Raw genomic sequence first — 14836 nt, forward strand, 5'->3', positions numbered from 1 at the left:
TCTTCCCTGTATGTTTCCTATGTCCTATCTCTCACTGTGGTGTGTGTGCAGTGAGGCAAATGACCTTATGATTTCTAACTTTCAGGCAATGCGATGGCCTTAAGTAGATTCTGAAATAACGTTGCACTGCCCAAGGGATTATTGTGCACTTGTAAGAACAGTGTTCTTCAACCACCTCTTCAATCACTCGCCAGTGATCAGCTTACAGTTCTTTGTCTTGTGGTGGTCCGCTGTCCTCACACCTTTCAGGCCGTGGATGATCCAGTTGGAAGATGACTTGTCCTGGAAGCCAGATGACGCTGGAGGAGCTGGAGCTTTCCTGCAGCTTTCCTGGGTGTCTAGTAGGATCTGATATGGGCCATTCCAGCCCCAGACTTCCTGTGTTTTCTCCTAAATTCTCTGACCAGAATCCAGTCGCCAGGAATAAAGGACTGGAGGGTGGAAGTGGCTGTTTCTGGTAATGCAGCCTTCACCGTCTGTGAAACTTGAGAAAACACAGTGGACAGGTTTTGACAGTAAAACAACATCCTATCTTCACACAAAGATGTGGAAGAAAATGATCTTGGCAATATCCCCATGTCCAAATTAGGAGACCTGCCACACAGCACTTCAATAGGACTGAGATTTGCCTGTGTCCTTTGTCTCAATCTCATATAAGTGAGAACAATAGGTATAGCCTTCACAACAATTGGCTAATTTTCAATTCAAAGTCCCATTCTCAAACCTAAGTGCTTAACTACATGAACTTCATCAAAACATCTAACAAAATCAAAAGAATTGATCTTCTGACTTCACCTGATATACTAGCAGTGACCATCAGCTAAATATTCTGAATATCAAAAATGTGACATGATGTTTGAGGAAGGCCTGATTACAGGTCAATACTTCATAGTTTCAGAATACCCAAAAAGAATTTCAAAAATGGTCTAATCTGTGGAGATGTAAAATTTCACAAAAGAATTAACACCATAATTTCAGAGAGGTTTTCAGAATGTGGTCTTAGGGAGCTATGCACCATTTATATAAACAAAGTACGTCTCCTTCGCATTGTCACTAAGTCCTCATTGGAGGTCTGAGCTACCCTTTTTCCCATGAGTGCTAAAACGTTTGGAACCTCATGTTGCTTTATTCTGACATTCCCCTCTTCTGGCGCCGAGTCCAACCCATGCGACAATCCAGCAAAAAGTTTGTACAAAAATGTTCTAGTAACCAAGATCACATTACATAGAACCAAATAAATGAATTCTGACATAACTATGTGTCACTATGAATTTAATGAAAGCAACATAAAGAAAATACAGATGTTTTTAACTGTAATTTAGTTCCATTAACAACAAAACACAAACTTTAATTAGTCAGTTCATCAATGTCTCACTTAGATATTAGTCACATATCATCCTGATTTGTCTTGTAAGAAGATGAGTATTAGATTAATGGACATATAATGTAATTCAGATGCATAAACCCTACAAATTCGAATTTAATAAATAATTCCCACCAAGTATAAAGTCATGACTCTTATTCTTTATCAAAAATATATTCCTTACTTTTGCATATCTTGAACTGTCAGCTAGCTTAATGGTACCAGGGAAACTTCCAATCTAATAAATCACCAATGATTCTGCATGCAAAACTAATTCTTCAAACTAGTTTAAACTATTTCATTAACCTTTTAATAGTAAAACACATAAATCTAAAAGTCATCCTACATCCCAAAAAAAAATTTTATTAAGGCAACAATCACTACAAGCATTTTGATTCTATTGTCTCTTAAACAGTGTTAAAACTCAGGAAGGGAGGTGCTGAGCGTTACCATGGGAGCAAAGGCATGAACCAACCTGGTAGGTGGGCGGAGTCAGGCAGAACTAACCTCTGATGGGCATTATGGGCGGACCCACAGTTTCTTCATTCCAACCCATCTTAGTGTACCTTAAACTGCAAAACTGTTAACATGCACCTACCTCAGAAACAAGCTGCTTCTTAACTCTCCTGAAAACGCAAAGTTTAATCAATCTGGGATTTAGAAACATTATTCTAAACATGGATTATTGTTTCATGCAACATATAAACATACATTCATTCCAACAAACACAAAGACAAAACATCAAAGACAAACAAATGGCCAAATTTGAAGCTTCAAGAATTCAAAGAAATTTTTAACAATCTCTTTTCAGAATATGTTTTCTCAACCATATCTTTTAATGCTATAATTGATCAATTTTGTTATGACAATCTTCAGGATCCTTTTTTAAAAATCAGTGCACATAGTCCAAAAAGATTTCAAAGTATTTAGAAGCACAGCAACAATTTTGTCTTAAATGAATCCAAATTTACTGATGCTGAAACCTTTTGCTAATTCTTTGTACTGTAACTCTGTAATAATAATAACTACTATCCTGAGAGTTATTGTTATAATTCTCTTTTTGTTTGGCTCAATTTGATCGCAGCTGTATTCTCTGCTCAGGTTAAATGCAAAGAAGTATTTTAATTTAATTCAATTCAAATTCAAAGATAGTTTATTGATCCCCGAGGGGAAATTAGAAAAGTCGGCATTGACATTCTTATGGTATACCCAAACTAAACAAAACTGCAGTGTTTGACTTAATCAGAAATTAAGATAAGAAGCTTGTCTCCAAACTGGACTTTTTCCCACATAGTGTTTAAAAAAAGAACAAACATCATTTTCTTTAATTTGGGCTATTTAAATTTTGAGAGTTGGGGAAAACGTATTACTAGAACCCCTCTTTTACAATCCAAATGCTGGTAAATGTTACAATATTTTATCTCTTATCCTAAAATTAAGGATTTTACTTGTCTTGATTCTGTTATAAAAATCCTAACCTTGGTTCCAAAACAAAACTCTTCAACCCCAATCTGTGTTCCTCAGAGTAGAAATTCTGAGTATTATTGCATTTCAAAGCCACCAAATGACTGGAACTCATCATTGGCTTAGATCTATTTTAATAGGTAATCGGTCTATCTTTAATTAAATATTATAATTTTATGGACCCAAAATCTATGGCTTACGGGATTCAGGAGTCCAGGAACCACAAGTTGAGTACTACTGCATTGAACAATGATGCCAACTTTCTGCAGAGATGGAAGGATTGGCTAAATATATTATTTCTGCTTGGACAATAATCAGATTTAAATTATTAGTTCACAGCTCCTAATTTACTGCAGATCATATTTGCTTCTAACACAGTTCATATGAAGCTTCAGACAAACATTATGCTGAAAAGCCAAAAACAAAACAAGCAAAAACCAGATCTGTTTTAAAATAAAGGAAAAGCATGCTTAAAAAACTTAGTACTGTGGTGGAAAATAACTCCACAGTTCTGAAGGCCTTTTCATGCAGTCTTTTAGGAAACATGAGATTAGTTTAACTTTTGTGTGGTACCACTGTCCAATCAGATTCTTTCTAAATAACCCAATTTTTCATTCTCATTTTAAAGGTTTGTTTTACCAAGGGAAATGTGTTTAACAAAACAAATTACTCTCAAAGTTTTAAAAGTTTTTAGCTGGTGATATCTCAGAAAAAAATGTTTTAAGACTCCTATGCAACACAGAACTGATTAAGTTTCTCTTTCCTTCTCCAAAGGGAGAAAAAAAAAACTAAAAACTGCAGAACCACACCTTTCATAGTTTTTGTCAGGACCTGATATAAGGTTCAGTGTAAATCAACACGCTGCATGAATCAGAAGAGGGAAGAAAAACCTAATATAACCTCATCCCAGCAGCTGCTGTGAAAAACAATGAATTTGTACTTTTCATAAGCGTCAGTTAGCACTTGCGGACAAAAACTGCACCAAACTGTAAATACTGTGTCAGAAACTGTATGAAGACCATCTGCAGTAGAACTAAGCCTGTTTTAATGAGGTCTCTACCCATTAGATTTATGGAATACAAACTCTGACAACAAAAAATAATACCTGAAGGAGAAACCCATCAGGTTTTACGCATGCAATGGGTTTTAAAAAAAATGCTCCTTCATGTGATCTGTCCTGAGAATAACATATAAACTTGGTTACTGCTGAGTTTTGGAGATGTTGTAACTTCCTCTGCTTTTAATAACTTTTAATAACTAGAATAATTGACCCTGAATATTCCACGATGAAAGAGAACTTGTTTCTCTAAAAGAATTAACTGGAAAGTATCAAATGAGCTAAGTTATCACCCTTTTAAAGATACTTTTCTAACCCTAAAATAATATTTTAACCCGCTATATCTGTCAACGTCAAGCAAGCGTCACATGAGCAGCGGTTAATAAGCGTTCTTCATTGCAGAAAATAGGAAAGGATTTATGCAAATGTGTGCGTGTTTGTACGTTACCCCCTCGGTTTCTTAATCGCTCCAGAGTCAGACTGTCACACACACAGTCCTCTATCAGTCCAAAAAACAACCAGGCCCTTCCCTGGTCTGTTGGTGAGACATTCAATCATTCTTTGTCCACTTTAACTTCTCCAGGAGGGAGAAAGACGAAACTTTGCTCCGGTTTCTCTTCTGCCCGCATAAGATGTGCTTTCAATATAAATCCAATGTATCGCTCTTCTGGCTCTTGCAAACAGCATGAATCGTTGTCCATCTCAGTGGGTTCAGGCCAGACTTCTTCTGAGTTTCGTTTTTTGTGGAAACTCACACTGCGATTTTCAACAAGCAGGCAGGCAGATCTCTCTCTTTCAGGCCGTGCTGGAGAAGCGTCTCTGTGTAATAGCCATGGAGAAGGGCAGGTTTCTAAAATCCAGACTCAAAAACGCAGATGTTGAACTCAAATCCCGTATATGTGTTTATTTGTGTGTGAGAGAGGCAGAAGAAAATGTTTAGTATAGGTTCAGATTTTGCACAAAGAAATATTATCAGTCAGTCAGTCAGTTGTCCACCTGCTTGTCACTTCCTTTCATAACATGCACTATACTCCTTTCTAAAACAACTTTCTTTTCGCATCTCTAATGTCCCTTTTCACTTTTACCTTCTTTTCCGACTGATCGCAATATTTAAGACAAACGAAACTTCCTTCAGGAAAGTTTTAACTTTTATTTTATTTTATTTTTATAACTTATTTAGACTTAAACTTCCACACTGTAAAAAACCAATGTTATCTTCCAAATTAAAGCACATTTAACACAATCATCCCCACTTTTTCCTTTTATTATTTTATAAATCAGAGTATGAAGAAGGAGACACCCCTGATGCCTCAAGGTTCTGGAACCATTTTTTTTTACCCGTTCAGCGGCACGTCTGCCGTCTGGCTTTTCTCCTGTATGAGGTGTAGAAAATTGCTAAAAACCACCCGCAAAACCCGGTGTTCTGCTTTATCCCATTGTTACCAATGAGAACCTCCCTGCAATTCCTTTGCAGGGTAACCGGGCCCTCAGCTGATGTCCTCCCTCTCGCAACTCTGGAACCTAATTAATTAGTTAGGAGATGATGGTTAATGTGTAATAAAAATATTAATATACATTATATCATACAGAGCAACTTCTCACCCATATATATTTGAAGACAAATAGTTCGGATCCAATCGGCCAGAAGCCGCGGGCGGGCACGCGGACTCCACTACCGTAATATGGAGGTGGACTGAGGACAACGTCTCCAGGCTGGCCAGACGTCCGTGTCCCCCTCCTGCGGTCTCCTCTGGCACGTTAGATCCTGTTCGTGACGCTAAAATTGTTGTGGAATTTTCTTATCAAAGTGGGTAGAAGTTGACTCACGACAAGAGAAAATCCGGACTTTGTCTTTATAAGTTTTATTCAAAGGCATTCAGCGTTTGAATGACTGTCACCGAGCAAGTCAGTTGAGCAGAGCTCCGAACGCCATTTACACACAGTATTTACGTTTCCAACACCATTCAAAACTCAGCCTAAAGTAAGTTAATATGAGGGATGTTCCTTTAATTGTAAGGAGTCTCTTTCAAAAATAAAAAGCTGATTCTGAGTCCTAGTCTAAAATAATATTTTTTTTTTTCTTAAAAGGCAAAACTAAAGTTGCACCTCAGCAGCTCAGCATCATCTTCCTATGTCTAGATACTCCTTTCACTTCCCTTCTGGACTGATATGGTTAAAAAATACGCTCTGTCAGCCACTGCCAGGTTAGCAGGTTGTTTCCTTGCTAACAAGGTGAGTCAGTGGAGCAAATGAGGGAGTGAGAGCTAGGGTAATACAATCAAGAGGAGACACAGGTGTTGTGGAATTTTCCTATCAAAGTGGGTAGAAGTTGACTCGCGACAAGAGAAAATCCGGACTTTGTCTTTATAAGTTTTATTCAAAGGCATGCAGCGTTTGAATGACTGTCACCGAGCAAGTCAGTTGAGCAGAGCTCCGAACGCCATTTACACACAGTATTTATATCAGAACATGGCAGTGTTATCTCAACTTCAAAGAGTCTGTGTTTTACAACCCTAGACCCTTCTCGGGTTCAGAGGTGACAAGGTTACTTAGGAACAACCATCTACTCTCCCCAAAACATCATCCTAACTGTGGGTTTTAACCATTAAACTTCTGATAATGGCTTTTACAGCTTCCTCCACTAACACAGATGTTCACAGGAGTGAGGTAACCCAAAGGTCATACACTGTGGAATGCTTACTGCAAGAATTTCCATCACACAGGCAAATAGGGTGAGAAAATGGAGAGATGAAGGAGAGAGAGAGTGAACGAAGGAGAGGAGAGGAAGGCCTTGCAGCCCTCAGCAGAGGCATTCAATGATTCATAGACTGTGTCCAGTGATATCAGAGGGTTTCTGATATTGAGACAGACAAAAATACACACTTAGTCAGGTTTTAAATAGGAAAGCGAAAAGCCCTGCAATCCTCTGTTTGTTAATGGGTTAGAGAAAGCATTAAAGTTGGCTTCTCTTCTTGTTCTTTTGAAAGGCAAAGCCTGTATCTGTGTTTGTGAAGAAATACGGTAAAAGCAAAGGTTTAAGCTGTGTTTCTGTCCCAGCAGGCAGCCTGAAGAGATCCTTGGGGATTGTGTCCTCCAGCACTAACATCTGTTTTCTTCTTTTTGTGAAGTCCAAAACAGCTTGGTAAATTACCATAATCCTTAATATGCTCCACACTTCTCCTTTGAGTTACCACACATCACTGCACCAGTGTAATCCCTTACCTGATGAAAACATTACAATGCTTGAGCAGGGTTATTATCCATGAATTACATTCAGTTATTCTCTGCTTTTTTCAGCAGACATGGAAGTATGGCTGATTTCCTGCCAAAGACTATCTCAGTGGTTACGCCTACAGTCTGCAGGCATTATATTTCCTGAATACTGGGGCCAATGTTGATGAACAGTTTTGTTACAAATCAAAAGATACACAGTTAAAAAGAAAGTCACACCTTTTTCAATATGATTCAGTGTGTAAAATTTAAGTATGCTGCAGATATTTCAACTGGTTAGTGTTAATGTCAGCTGACAAAAGTATGTGAGTCCGTTTTCAGAATCTACATGTAAAAAAAAAGAAAAATCTTAAAACCATTCATCCAAAATGGCAGCCAGCTTTTCTTATTCTGACACCTAAATTAATCAATCCATAATCATATCTACTGTGTGTTGTACCATGTTGTATTATACGTTTTACACATATAGCTATGGCCTATCAGCTCTGATGCTACAGGCACATAGCCAGGCTCTACACTACAGGCGTATAGCCAATAAAATCCCCATCATAACAATGTACAGTATGAGGAGCCGGACTACAAACGGGCTTCAAAAAACACGAGCATGAACAGTGTTTGTTTCTGCACCCTCACTGCATTATTGTGCATATCGTTATTGTACAACTGTCAGCTAAACATCTCTACTTGGGTCCCATTTGTCATAAGGACATTGTCCCAGAGGTCTTGTGTGTTGAGATACAAATTTAGTTAAGTTTCTTTAATCAAGGACAGCACATAAGACTATGTTATCTGATAAAACAATGCAAACGTTGTTGTACACAAAGGTTTTCTAACCACAGGCTAATATGCAAACCCAGTTTTTGGTTGGATTTGTTTTTTAATACTGCAAAATAAAACTACTCAATTCACACACACACACAAGCACACACACACACACACATGCTCAAAGTACCGATAACTAATGACAGGAGATACATGGGCATGTCAAAGATAATATATTGAGCAGCCACAACAAGGTAATCTGAATCTAACGGATACACTCTTTTAGAGACTTTAAAGGTCAGAAAATAGTTGGATGTACTGTTAGCAGCCCACTGTCCACAGCTTCATAGTCGAGCTTACTAGCTTTCTATATTTCTGGTGACAAATTCCTACATTTCCCGCACTTTCTGTCATGGCGTCATTGGACAAGGAGGCTGAACTAAACTCGCCATGTAGCTTTAGAAAAACAAAAAGAAAAGAAGGTGGTGATATAGGCCATTAAACCACAAAAGGGACGAAGAAGAGGAATACAGCTAGAGTGAGGCAGAGAGTGGCCATGACGCAGCTCGTACTCGCGACCAGCTGCTCGGAGCAATGTGTCACATATAAAACAGTTCGATGTGGAGACTTTTTCCCGCCGAGCAGTTTATTGTGTGGCACCGCATGGCACCGTAAATTAAGCTGTAGGCGGACATATCCGGAGGACTCCGTGCGGACGTCCGTGGAGTCAAGTACGCATGCCTGTGTTTTAATCCTTAACCCTCCAACAGTCTCAAACATGCCGTACTTTTTTACTCTATTTCTAATTGTACTGATGTCAGATTTAATATTTAACATGGTAATCAAGTCCTTTAGAGTCGGAGATTGAGCTCTCTGATTTTATTTCTGGAAACATCTTTGGGAATTGCACAGTTTGACCTCATAGTGAATCTTTATCTCTGAAGAATAATGAATTTGTTGGGAAATGGTTTTTTAACTTTTTAAAGACTGATGGGCAGCAACAGTCGTTTCTCTAAATTGTCATTAAGTTAACACAGATAAAACTGCTTCAGTGCAAAAAAAACTGACGAAAGCTTTGCGTTTACAGAAGTGGTGAGAATAAATTAATTAACCCATTTGTTCAGCAGCCCGTTGCTGTTATACTGTTGTCTGGAAACATGAAAAGTAGACTGTTTTATTTACTGGCTTTGGATTTTGTCAAAGTTTTTGTTAAATAATCATACTTAATGGATTTTATAGACAGGATCATTTTATTTTATTCTCATAGAAATAAAAAGAGTTTAAACTTGCTTTTTTCAAAACTATTTATACATTTGTTAAAGGCAAATAAAACTATCAAGCACTTGTCAGTCTTCTAACCATTTTTGTGTCCTCCATGTAAGCATTTTATTGCTGTTCATTAATCATTTGTTCAGATGTTATGTAGCTTGTTTCTTTATCCTTCTTTTCCTCATGCTGTCACTTCATTCCTCCGTTCACTCTGGAAATCAGGGGCATCAGTTACACTGCTGAGCTCATTCCATTTTAATTTAGATCTCCATGTTAAGATGGACATAAATATTGCATTCCTGGGGCCTATTAATATGCTGATCCCAGTCTAAATGTTTTAATATATGCTGTGTAAATTATTAACGTGTTCACGGGCCGCATTGGATCATTTCTCAGAAATGTTTACATTTTGTCTCTTTAGATACTGAAATACTTTTAATCATGAGATGTAACAGAAATAGGAGAAATGTTCTCATCATGATCTTTTCATGGACACAACCTGCCCTCTCTGCCAGTGATCGCCACATCACCATCTGAAGCTGCTATAAAAAGGGGGGAAGTTATTCTTTAAATCAGCCCATCTTGCTTTCTCCCTTAATTCTTTTGAAGTCCCCATGCATTTTATCACCTGCACACACATATCCACACACTCCAGATATTATTCTAAAAAATTCTCATCTGATGTTCCATTAGACACAGATGCCAAGGCAGCAGCTACAGCGATAAAGTTGGCGTTTCAAGTGACTGGGCTCAGCAATTTATTAAAAGCCGGTTGAACGCCGGCAGTGACAGACGCTGTCGCCTGCCGTTGTACACACACGTGTGCTGTGTGTTGTGGCGGAAGATGGATTGGAGTACAGATTGTAAGTGACATGTTAATTTCTTCTCCGTCACTCACGGCCGAGGCGTTAGCTCCTGCAGTAAAGGAACGGCAGGCTGAGCCATCAAGGATTTCTTCCTCTGTTCTTTCCTCACTCATCCCCTTTTCTTTCCTCTTCTTCCTGCCATTACAAACTCCATCACTGTTCTAAATCAAAGACATTTTTGATTTATCTTTTTGCCACATGCCTGCAAGCAATTTGATGTTTTAAAGATTGCTTCATATGGCAACATGCATCTTCTCAAAGTTAAGGTCAGACCACCTGTGTAGACCATGAGAGGATGAGTCCCTAATGTCAGAACTTTACACTCAGGGAGACTTCTTTAGTGCTCATTAAAAGGGGAGGGTCAGTATTATCAGTCAGCATTAATGAAATCCAACAATCACTAATTGATTGAGGGGAGTTCAGCTCACAGACACACAAAGATCTGCTGCTTTCAATCCGGTTTCTCCCATTTATTTTATGCAGTTCTTTCTTTTAGCTGATTTTTCTGCGTGCTTTCTTCCTCATTGTCCCTCAGTTCAAAGTGTGACTCAAAACTGTATATAACATACAACTCAGCCCATGGTTTTCACCTTGTGCTTATGCTTCAAACTGATGTATGATGGTTGGAGCAACTTAATATATGCAGTCGTAAAATGAATGAGTCATGTATGCTGTGTCTAGTTTCTGTGTTTATTGTGAACTTCACATTCAATACATTCTTTAATGATGTCATTATGGGTCATAAATGTAACTGTCAACAACCAAGAGCATATAACCAGTGCTCTATTTTACTCACTGTGTGTGTGTGTGTGTGTGTGTGTGTGTGTGTGTGTGTGTGTGTGTGTGTGTGTGTGTGTGTGTGTGTGTGTGTGTGTGTTTGCACAGGCAACCGTGGTACTATGGCTGGGGCTTCAACTTGCCGCGGGGTCAGGCTCTTCTTGACAAATGGAACCAGATTCCGGACAGCACAGACATCCTGGTCACACATTGCCCTCCACTGGGTGAGATATGAGTTACAGTGTTTCCCCCACTCTCCCAAGGGACACACACAAACAAACATACACACACCAATGTCTCATTATTACAATATTTTCATGGAATCACTAAACACGGAATCACCAAATTCACCTTCAGTTTGTCAAGACAAGTAATCCTGATGATTTCTTCTCTGGAAACAGCTGATCTAAGCTGAAAAGGAAATATTAAGTTCTAAGTCCTAACCCTATTATTTAGTATTAGTGTTTTAAGATTTTTTTCACACATGCAAAGACATTGGCATATGTTGATACATATTGTGCCATGTATGTTAAATACATTTCCAAAATATAGCTTACATGCATTTGTACAGGGCCCGGGAACTGACATGATGGAAATATATATATATAGCCTGCGCACGAAATACTAAATGGGGCCTACGAAATAGTAATTCAATCCCAAGAAATACTAATTTGTGCCCACGAAGTACTGATTACAAAGTAGGCATCAAGTGACCTGTGTTAGAGGAGATGTGTAACTCATAAGTGATTGAGCTCAGGGTACAGTGGGTGTGTATGCGTGCCTACGTGTGGTGGCGCTGTGCGCTGTCATACATGGGACCACGAAGAAGAGTGCAGAAAGAGAAGAAGAGTGTGCGTGCAGTTGTGTGTTTTGGCAGTATGCACGATGGCGACCAGGGAGGAAGTTCAGCTGGCCACACTACATTTAACGTGCAATCAGTGTGCAGTACAGTTATTAAAAACTCCGCTGCTTCAGCACTCCGGTCTCTTCATTATTATAGAAGTCTCACTCCCCGTGACACGCAAGTACAGGGAGTTAACCCTGAAGTGAACAACCATTTCGGCCCTGGAGGAAGAATCTACTTTGTGTTTCCCGACCACAGTCAGAAAACGGAAGCAGGAAGGACTAACACCTGGCTCTCAATATTCTATTTAAATGCCTCTCACTAATGAGAATTCCTAAAGATGCTAGGCTTTTCAGAATCTCTTTGTAGCTTGCCCCCAGCCTAAAATTAAACTCAATCAGACTATCCTTGTCCATCCAGTTGTTGTTTTGTTCCTCCGTATGTTTGAGGAAGTACACTGTTTTAGTATTTCTTGCGCACATTATACCTATGTCGTGGGAACAAATTAGTACTTTGTGCAGACATTATCTATATTTTGTGGGCACAAATTAATATTTTGTGGGGATGAATTAGTATTTCGTGGGCACGCCATATATTTTTTTTTCACCATGTCAGTTTCCGGGCGCCGTACATTTGTAATCTTTACATTACATTAACCAGTCATATAGGAGCTCCTGGACTGAAGCTGGAACTGCTCAACAGTGCAGGGTAACAGCAGGGCACAAAGAACAGATTAAATTTGAGAAACAAAGATTTTTGAAAACAATTAGAGAGAAGCCTAAAACCTCCCTACTGCTGGCTCATTTGTTACCATTACACATCACGAGGTTAACACCTGATCATACTATTTAACGTGTCCAACATTATATTAGATATGTGCAATAATGTCTTCTCAGGAGCATGATAGTACATAAGTAGTCAGACAGTTGACGCAATAAAAGGTGGAAAGACAGAGGAAGCTCGAGTGAGGTCTTAAATGATTAGTGATAAAAATATTATTAGACCCAGGGGTAGCTTCAGGGTGTGGGGTACGGTTTAAAAATCACATTATTGACAAAATAGATCCAGAAAGGAGAACAGGCTAGGACTGATGTCAGGTTGATTTTTTTTTTTTTAGAGGAAGCTATGCTGGTGAGTTACTTCTCTGCCAAGTTAGCAAATAAAAGTTTTGGTTCAGTCAGCTTGCTCTGCTGTCTGTAAATTCATTCCTCCCCTACTGGATTAAGCTTTAATTACAATCGTAGTGGAAACCTTAGTGCTCACCTTTTAGTTGCTAACAACTTTACCACACATCCTTATCACAGAACAAAGTCCTTAATAAACACAGATGCTAGATCGCAAGCTGACTGACATCCTACTGTATGTGCATGCTTACGCACAAACACAATAATGGACCTCTGATGTGCACACACACTTTCACACCTCATCTCTTGCTGCAGCTGTGCTGTTGCGACAACTGTTTATGATTGATTTCTGTGTCTGCAGCTCGGCTTCGAACGCTACAATTTATTTTTCATTCAGCTTAGCCAACTGTCTCCAACTATCTGCTCACAAGCCACCAGCATATGGAGCAGCTATAGCAGGTTACTTGTGCATGACACATATTCACTCAGATGCAAAAGCTAAGCGACTGACATGAGGGCAAGAGGAAGAAAAGGACAGATGTTGACAACTTTACAAATATTTTCTTCTCTTATTAAAAAAATGAAGAAATGAAAGAAGCAAATTGTGAAGAAAAGAGCAGTGTGAGCAAAACACTGTTTAGTAGTGCAAAAGAGGTTATTATATCTTTAGAGGTGAGATAAAGCTGCATATCAGAGGCCAAAGAGGAAAAACATGGCCTCTTTATCTGGCTGTGAGGAAGAAGAACATCACGAAGAGATGGGATGGGAGTGAGAGAAAAAGAGGAAAACAGACTCCCTGCCCAAAGCAGCAGCTGCTTTAAACAAGAGGCACATTAGAGTGAAACACCCCAAGACACAAAGAGCCCTTGTAAATTCTCACTGCGCTTCCACTGCTGCCACCGCTTTGCAAGAATTACAATAAACTACTCTATGTTGATCAAGATGTTTTCTCCATATGCACATTGGTTTAATAGATCAAGAAGTCAGACTGACTCACTTAATAAACCGAAGCATTTTGGCAATTCAGTAAATTGTAGAAAACATATTCCCATGTGGCTGCAGCATGAAAAAGCTGGATTTCTATAAATTTTACTGGTTACCCCTCGCTGAAAAAAACCCCACCTCAAAACAGGCATACGTGGGTGGCTCTAATGAAATATGGATTTAGAAAATTTCAAAAATTACATATTTTAATACTATTTTTTACATGTTTTAAGACAAAACTAAATAAGGATTAGGTGTTAACAATGTTGATTTAGAAAACTAATAATAAACACAATTTGTTTATGTTTTTTTTTTGCTGTACTAGTGGCCTTTATCTATCTATCTATCTATCTATCTATCTATCTATCTATCTATCTATCTATCTATCTATCTATCTATCTATCTATCTATCTATCTATCTATCTATCTATCTATCTATCTATCTATCTATCTATCTATCTATCTATCTATCTATCTATCTATCTATCTATCTATCTATCTATCTATCTATCTATCTATCTATCTATCTATCTATCTATCTATCTATCTATCTATCTATCTATCTATCTATCTATCTATCTGTCTGTCTGTCTGTCTGTCTGTCTGTCTGTCTGTCTGTCTGTCTGTCTGTCTGTCTGTCTGTCTGTCTGTCTGTCTATCTATCTATCTATCTATCTATCTATCTATCTATCTATCTATCTATCTATCTATCTATCTATCTATCTATCTATCTATCTATCTGTCTGTCTGTCTGTCTGTCTGTCTGTCTGTCTGTCTGTCTGTCTGTCTGTCTGTCTGTCTGTCTGTCTGTCTGTCTATCTATCTGTCTATCTATCTATCTATCTATCTATCTATCTATCTTAGTAAAATAATTTTCCATTTACCAAATGCCTAACAAAGAGTGTAAGTGTAAAACTGTGGATTTAGAATCAACAAAATACAATCTCTCTAAAAATGAAATAAAATAAAGTACTTTAAATAACAGAATCAAAGAGATGATAGCCTGCTCAGCTAGAAATAAAAACATAAATGAAAAGGGATTTAAATTCTGCTCATTCATTAATTTACCAGTAAATGGTACAACCCAAAAGTCAA

At 38.3% G+C, this 14836-nt stretch overlaps 1 protein-coding gene across 1 annotated transcript in view; it reads left to right on the forward strand.

Annotated features, from left to right (window-relative positions):
• mpped1 (metallophosphoesterase domain containing 1) overlaps positions 1–14836 on the forward strand; it is a 165330-nt gene that overhangs the window by 123924 nt on the left and 26570 nt on the right. The window contains exon 5 of the mRNA XM_047389294.1: positions 10898–11013. Within this exon, the coding sequence (XP_047245250.1) occupies positions 10898–11013 (116 nt within the window). The remainder of the gene's footprint in view (positions 1–10897; positions 11014–14836) is intronic.

Source organism: Girardinichthys multiradiatus, chromosome 17, assembly GCF_021462225.1.
Source record: "Girardinichthys multiradiatus isolate DD_20200921_A chromosome 17, DD_fGirMul_XY1, whole genome shotgun sequence".
Lineage (NCBI taxonomy): Eukaryota > Metazoa > Chordata > Actinopteri > Cyprinodontiformes > Goodeidae > Girardinichthys > Girardinichthys multiradiatus.